The sequence below is a fragment of the Ornithorhynchus anatinus genome, chromosome 1, assembly GCF_004115215.2.
Source record: "Ornithorhynchus anatinus isolate Pmale09 chromosome 1, mOrnAna1.pri.v4, whole genome shotgun sequence".
In the NCBI taxonomy this organism is placed as follows: Eukaryota; Metazoa; Chordata; class Mammalia; order Monotremata; family Ornithorhynchidae; genus Ornithorhynchus; species Ornithorhynchus anatinus.
In genome coordinates, this window is record NC_041728.1 from 54,940,244 (window position 1) to 54,947,908 (window position 7,665).

Sequence of the window (7,665 nt, forward strand, 5' to 3'; positions counted from 1 at the left end):
GATCACCCTGTATCTACCCCAGCGCTCAGAACAGTGCTCTGCACATAGTGCTTAACAAATGCCAACATTATTATTATTAAGTGGCAGATCCGGGATTAGAACCCACGTCCTCTGACTCTGAGACGGTTCACCGGGATCAAGGACGGTGAATTCAGCCTGGTCTGCAAATCCCACCACTCCGGTTCTTTCGGGGGCCCCCATCCCTGCCCGCCGCGGGACCCCGAAATCCGGGAGGCGGGGAGCTGAATGGGAAAATGGAGCGGTTTTTTTCCCCCCGGCTCGTCTTTCTCTCCGTCCCGCTTCCAGCTGTGGAGGCGCTGGACACCGAGAGGACATTTGGAGTCCCCAACTGGACAGAGACGTCCCGGCCCCGGGGAGATGGGAGGGGACCTGAGTGCGAGGGAGGGGACGGGGGCTCCACGGGACCTTGCTCCTTGCTCCTCTTCTGTCCTCTCCTCTTCCAAGCTCCGGGTCCACCTGGCTCCCCCCTGGACGGGCGCCCGCGGAGCCGGATGGCACCTGGAGACCCCCGCGCTGCCGGTCAGGTGTGCGCCCGACCTTTGGAGAGCCCCACGGGCGGCCCCAGGTGTGCTCCGTGTCCTTGGGGACCCCCGCGCTCGCGATCAGGTGTGCGCCCGACCTCTGGAGAGGACGAGTCGCTTCACTTCTCCGTGCCTCAGTGACCTCATCTGTAAAATGGGGATTAACTGTGAGCCTCACGTGGGACAACCTGATTACCCCGTATCTATCCCAGCGCTTAGAACAGTGCTCTGCACATAGCGAGCGCTTAACAGATACCAACTTTATTCCCCCGATTAGACTGTATAAGCCCGTCGATGGGCAGGGACTGTCTCTGTTTGCCGAATTGTCCAGTCCAGGCGCTTAGTACAGTGCTCTGCACATAGTAAGCGCCCAGTAAATACTATCGAATGCATGAATGAGAGTCCCACGCGAGCGCCCAGGTGTGAACCCGACCCTTGGAGAGCCCCACACGCGCGATCAGGTGTGCGCCCGACCTGTGGAGACCTCCACGCACGAGCCCAGGTGTGCGCCCGACCCTTGGAGAGCCCCGCACTCCCGATCAGGTGTGCGCCCCATCTTTGGAGAGCCCCAAGCCCATTTCCAGGTAAGCGCCCGACCCTTGGAGAGCCCCGCGCGCGGCCAGGTGTGCGCCCAAACCTTGGAAAGCCCCTCGCGAGTGCGCGGCCAGGTGTGCGTCCGACCCTTGGAGAGCTCCGCGCTCTCATCCAGGTGTGCGCCCCACCCTTGGAGAGCCCCCCGAGGGGTGGCCAGGTGTGCCCCCGACCCTTAGAGAGCCCCGAGCGCGAAAATAGGACGGGAGAAAGCGCGGCTGGTCGCGATGGGTCAGAGGAGGCGATCCCGTCTCCCGACGGCGGAGACCAAACAGGACGTAGAGGAGGACTGTTCAGATCGGCGCTCGGTCCTAGGAAAACCAGTCCAATTCGCCCCACCCGGGAGGAGCCGGGGAAGGAAGGGAGAACGAAGCCGTCGCGGAAGAAAGGGGCTCTGCCCGGGACCGGCCGGCCCCTCCCTAAAGTCGTCTTGCCGTGGGCAGGAGCCGGGATACATCGCCGGCCTCATGGACAGAAGACACCCATAGGACACCGGCCCCTCCGATCTGCCTGCAACCGGCAGGGCCGGAGCAGAAACACCCCGCCTCGGGGCATATTCAGCACGCTCCCGGGCCCCGGACCGGGAGCCGACCCCTCTGAGAGGGAAATGAGAAACTTTCCGGCCTGGTCCAGACACCTCTTAGACCCGAGGACAAAGCTTCCTACCTCCAGTCCCCCGCTCCCTGCCCCTTATGGGGGTCTTCTCTTGGAGCGCAGCGTGGGGAGAAAGCAAATCGAACGGGGAGACGCTTCTCCCTTGAGCGCAGCCCTCTCCCCAGCAGGCGCAAGAGAGAGCGCTCTTATCCAACTTAACTTTTTTTTTAAAACGAAAAAGTTTGTCCCTCCCAACCTCTTTCCCCGGGACCCTCAATCAGGCCGGCGATGGTGTCCTTTTCCCAATCGCCACGTGGAACCTTCCCTCCAAACCATCCGCAACTCCAGCCCCTGGACCGGGAAGGATACAGATAACGCTCTAACGTTGGGTGTGTGTATGTACAAAGCGTCACCGACAGTTTATTGTATTGTCTCCTTTAACTTAACTATAAATACTACGATTAAGGGAAAGGCGGGCGGGCCAAAGACGGTGTGGGCCTGTGCCTCACCTCTACTACCCGCTTTAGGAGCTGAAAACACCATCCACGATATATACACTATGTACAGGGGCGGGGGGGCGGGGGTGTTTCTTTCTTCCTTTCTCTTTCTTTTTCTCCCTCTCGGCAAGGCAGCGCGTGTGCAAGACAGTAGCATCCTCTGTGCAAGTCCTAAAGGAAAAGTCCCACAGTCCTTGTCCGCAGCTATCAGCTATCAGAGTCCAAATCGCTTTTACCTTCCTCTTCTCTCTTCTCCGGGGACGCTTTGGACGCTTTACTCCATTTCTGGGCGTTTTCGGACTCCTCCGAAGACGACCTCTTTTGCCTCCTCCATTTCGCTCGACGGTTCTTGAACCAAACCTGAAAAGCCAGAAAAAAAAACCAAACCCAAAAACCCCACAAACCCATCAATCCTCCCATCCTCCTGTCCACTTTCTCTTCCTCTCCAGGGGGCCGACTCCCTCTCCCCCCGACTATACATCTGGCCCAATGCATCCCTCCCTCCCTTCCCAGCCGAACTCGGGGACCAGAAACTCTCCCTCCCCAAGATGCACGGGCCAGGGATTTCCCTGCCAACTGGATTATGCCACCCTCGTCTCGGGCCCCAAGCGAAGTCCCCTAGTTATAAAGCTAACCGTGGGACAGCGGCGACAGGGAGTGCTTATTTGGGACGATTTATTAGCCCCTGCGGAACGGAATGGGTCTCTAATGCAAAGCTATAGGTCTATGTTTATATGCATATATAGATATTCAAGATTATATATTACATACATTCAGGAAGACATATATATATATATATATTTACATATATATGTGTGTGTGTGCGTGTATATTATATGCAAACTCGTTGTGGGCAGGGGACTTATCTACCAACTCTGTTATATTGTACTTTCCCAAGCGCTTAGCGCAGACCACTGTACTTCGCGCTTGGGAGAGTAGAATATAGCAGTAAGCGCTCAAAAGATTCATTTATTCATTCGGTCGTATTTACTGAGCGCTTACTGTGTGCAGAGCATTGTACTAAGCGCTTGGAAAGTACAATTCGGCAACAGATAGAGACGATCCCTACCCAACAACGGGCTCACAGTCCAGAAGATACAATGGATTGATTGTTCGATATACAGAAAATCACCAGGTTACCAGTCGTGCCGAGTTATCTCTCTCCCTGCCCCCCGCCCCCCAACTGTAAGCCCGTCGTGGGCAGGGATTGTCTCTCTTTCGTTCATTCAATAGCATTTATTGAGCGCTTCCTACGTGCAGAGCACTGTACTAAGCGCTTGGAATGTACAATTCGGCAACAGGTAGAGACCATCCCAGCCCAGTGCCGGGCTCCCAGTCTAAACGGGGAAAAACGTCTCTCCTGAACGCTGTATTGTACTTTCCAGGCGCTTAGTCCAGTGCCGCGCACAGAGTGAGCGCTCACTAAATAGGATAGAACGAACGGATTTCCGAACGGTAAGGAGTCGGTACCTCCACTTTCTCCTCTCTCAGATGTACCCTCCGGGCCAGCTGTTCCCTCGTCCCCACGTCGGGATACTTGGTTTCCTGGAAAAGGTTCTCCAGGGCTTCCAGCTGCTCGTCGGTGAAGATGGTCCGGTGCCGGCGCTTCCTGCGGCAGTGCAGCTGGTTGAGGAGCTGCAGCTCGGTCCGGGACAGAGTGCCCACGTTCATATAGGGCAACATCTGGTGGGGGACCGGGGACATCAGCACCGAGCCGGAGCCGTCGTAGCCTGCAGCGCGCCGGGGGTCGGCGAGGGGCGACACGAAAAGGCCGGAGTTCGGGGGGGTGAGAAACTCCCATCCCAGACCCCCCCCATCCCACCCCAGCTCCGTCCCCCCAAAGCCACAGGGGGCACGGATGGGGCATCGGGAAGGGCCAGTCCTGATCCTCTCCCCCTCTCCTTCTGTCAATCGTATTCCCTGAGCGCTGGCTGGGTGCGGAGCACTGTAGTAAGCGCTGGGAAAGTACAGTAGGGCGATGCCAGGGAGAGCATCCCTATCCACGACGGGACTCCCGCTCTTTCGTCCCGGCTTGGCGGAGAAGTTGGCAAGTGCCATCTCCACGCGGGCGCTGCGGAGGGGGCAGAGGTGGAGGAGAAGCCCTGTGGCAAGCCCGGTCGGCAGAGCACGCAGGGGGTGGAAGGAGACGAGGGTGAGGTGGGGAAATCATCGTTTTCCCGCTTCCCCAAAAACCCACTTCCACGCCGGCCCCAGGACCTGCCGCGACAGGATCCAGGGGAGTGGGAGAGGGAGGAAGAGGCGGGAGGGATGCAGGGGGGAATCATCATTTTCCCGCTTCCCCAAACATCCACTTCCACGCCGGCCGCAGGACGTGCCGCGTGGGGGTCCAGGAGAGTGGGAGAGGGAGGAAGGGAGAGGAGGAGGGATGCGGGGGAACCATCATTTTCCCGCTTCCCCAAAACCGGCCTCGGGACCTGCCGCCTGGGGGTCCAGGGGAGTGGGACAGTGAGGAAGGGAGGAGGAGGAGGGATGCGGGGGGGGAATCATCATTTTCCCGATTCCCCCAAAAATCCATTTCCCCGCCGGCCTCAGGACCTGCCGCGTGGGGGTCCGGGAGAGTGAGGAAGGAGGAGGGATGCGGGTGGAATCATCATTTTCCCGCTTCCCCAAAAATCCATTTCCCCGCCGGCCGCAGGACCTGCCGCGTGGGGGTCCGGGAGAGTGGGAGAGGGAGGAAGGAGGAGGAGGAGGAGGGATGTGCGGAACCCTGCCTCGCCTTACCCGCGGTCTGGACGCAGGAGCATTGCTGGGTCCCCAGGGGCTGCACAGCCCCGCAGCACGCAGGGCCCACGGGAGCCGCCTGCACGTGTAGCTGACCGTAGTAGTAATTGCCGTAGCCCAGGCGAGGCCCGCTGACCGCGGCTGGGAGGCCGGGGCCTCCGGGGGCCACGGCTCGCGGGTAGAAGCCACCGTAGTCGGAGGACGAGGAGGAGGAGGAGGAGGAAGAGGAGGAGGAGGAGGAGGAGGAGGCCGCGGCTCCGTAGAGCGCGTCTCCGTGCAGCGCCGGGAAGAGCGCGGGGGCGGCAGCGTTGCGGGGCAGCGGCAGCACCGCATCCTTGCAGCGGGGTCGGGCGGCCAGGATGTTGTCGATGCTGAACATGTCTGCAGGCATCCCGGGCTCTTCCCGCCGGGGACAGCAGCGGCACAGCAGCAGGAGGAGGAGAAAGGAGGAGGAGGAGAAAAAAAGGAGGAGGAGGAGGAGAGAGGAGGGAGAGGGGGAGGAGGGGGACGGAGGCCCAATAGCAACCACGACGAGGAGGGCGGGGGTGGGGGGGTGGGGGGGGGGGTGAAAGCAATCAAAGAATTTAAAAATCAAACTTTTGCGGGGTGGAAAAGACAACAGAATTGCCTCGTCCTCTCCTCCCCACCCGCGCCCTGAACTCAGCCGGAGAGGGTTCGGTGGAAGTGTATAGTCCATCTGAACTTCTTCTCTGTTTTATACCCAGTCGACGTCATCCTGGATTTAGTTCCTGGTAATATGCAGATGACAAACAAAACCAGATTTGATTTCTTTTTAACCACCTCCCCCCCACCCCTTAGGAGGGGGAGGGAGAGCACGGGGAAGAGTTGGGGGGTGGTCGGGGGGAGAGGGAGGGGTGGCTACACAATGGCCTGAAAGGACACTGGGCTGTGGATTGAGAGTTTAATGAAATTAAACCTAAATCCTTTCCATTACGGGGACCTTTTCTGCTCAGGCACCAGATCTCAGCTGATCTCTGCTGGAGCGGCTAATTGCTCAGGTTAATCTGATTAATGCCATTGTGGGGTGGGCGATCGCTGTCCCCGCCCTGTCGATTCAGCCCTCACCCCCTCCGACCCTGCCCGTGGCCGGGAGCTCTGGACTCCCGCTGGACATGAAAATCCCTGGGGTGGGGAACAGGGGAGGGGGGAGAAGGAGAAAGATTAGAGTCTTTTTTGGGGTTATTTTTTTTAAGTGTCAGTGCAGCAGTTTCCTTCTACTGGGACCTAAAAATCCCACTTCTTGGGGCTGATTTTTTTTAATTTACAGAGATTCACGTGTCTGCCAACTCAATTATGCTGTACTCTTCCAGTACAGTGCTTCGATAAGCGCGCAATAATACGATTGATTGGTGTTTGGCACGTAGGAAGCGCTTAACAAATACCATCATTATTATGATAAAATTTATAGGGGTTGTCGCTCGTACAGAGAGGACCGTCTGGTTTAGGAAGTTCGACTCCCTATAAACCTTCCTTGGAGAGGACCGCACCTCGGAGGGGAGCAAGAGACCATCCTCGAAGTTTCATGAAACTGAAATGTTTACCCGCAGCAACTTTAAGCCCGCAACCCATCGTGTCCCGACGTGGGCATTCGCGAATGCAAAACAAACGGATTATTATTGCTATGATGATGATGATTATCATTATTCGTTCCCAAGTAGCATCCCCAAACCCCGGTAGCCTCTGCCGCCGGGCTACCTAAAATCTCACTCATTTGCAGCTTCCGCGCGAGTACTGGAGTTTTAATTCTATTTTTCCTAGAGTCCAATTCCTCCAGATGACCACCTCCCCCTCCCCCCCCATACACATACGCACACACACTTTCCTATTAAACATCTCTCCTAACATGCACACATTCTCCGACAGTGATTAGGGTTTGCATCCATACGCATTTGCAGGAAAGGCTCTCCCACTCCCCTAAAAGAAAGAAAAGAAAACACCCTCGTCTGCTCTTCCTTGGAAGACCCCGGGCTCGACTGGTTGCCGGCAGCCCCGTGATTTGCAGAATCCTCGGTCGGTCACGACTGGCCCTCGGAATCCGCAGGAGGTGAACTGAATCAGATTAGACTATTTACCCATCAGCGCGCCATCACTGAAGGTAGGAAATTGTACGCATGGAGCGAAAACAAACCAGTAGGTTATGTTGACGAGCTTTGGCCGGGCCAGAATACGTTCATTAGCCCTTCCAGCAAACCTGACCTGATCCACTCTCCCTTCCCAGGGAGGCCTAACCGAACCCCCCACCCACGGGAGGCTGAGATTTGGGGCTGGGGTGGGGGGACGAGAGAGAGACAGAGACAGAGAGACTCCCCAATCTGAGTAGAGAAGGTGTGAAATCGGACCGTCCCCGAGGGCATTAAAATACCAAGACGGGTTTTCCGGATTTCTCTTTGGTTTAATTAACAAGTAGTTATTAGACGATTAAACGGCATCCGTTCCTTTGTGAGGGGGCCGGGTCGGGGGAGGGGAGAAGGGGAGAGCGATGGTCCATTTCGAGGCCTCCCGGTCGGACCGGAGAAGTATCCCAACTGGGGACGGACAAGGGGGTGGACAGTGCCGCTCTTCCCGTGGAGCGGCGGATTTCAAAATCAACGGGGGCGAGAGGACGCGGGCTGGGATCGCCCCGGGGGGAAAGGCCAACTCTTGCCCCCCACCCCCGTGACCCCTTTCCTGCTTCCCCT

At 57.7% G+C, this 7,665-nt stretch overlaps 1 protein-coding gene across 1 annotated transcript; it reads right to left on the minus strand.

Moving 5' to 3' along the window:
• Positions 1-2,344: 2,344 nt before the first annotated feature.
• On the minus strand, positions 2,345-5,357 carry GSC (goosecoid homeobox). Its single transcript, XM_029073711.2, has 3 exons — positions 4,967-5,357; positions 3,695-3,954; positions 2,345-2,584 (listed from the first exon to the last, which is right to left on the minus strand). Exons 1-3 carry the CDS (start codon positions 5,355-5,357, stop codon positions 2,432-2,434), a joined length of 804 nt encoding a protein of 267 aa, XP_028929544.1. The 3' UTR covers positions 2,345-2,431.
• Between the last annotated feature and the right edge of the window lie 2,308 nt (positions 5,358-7,665).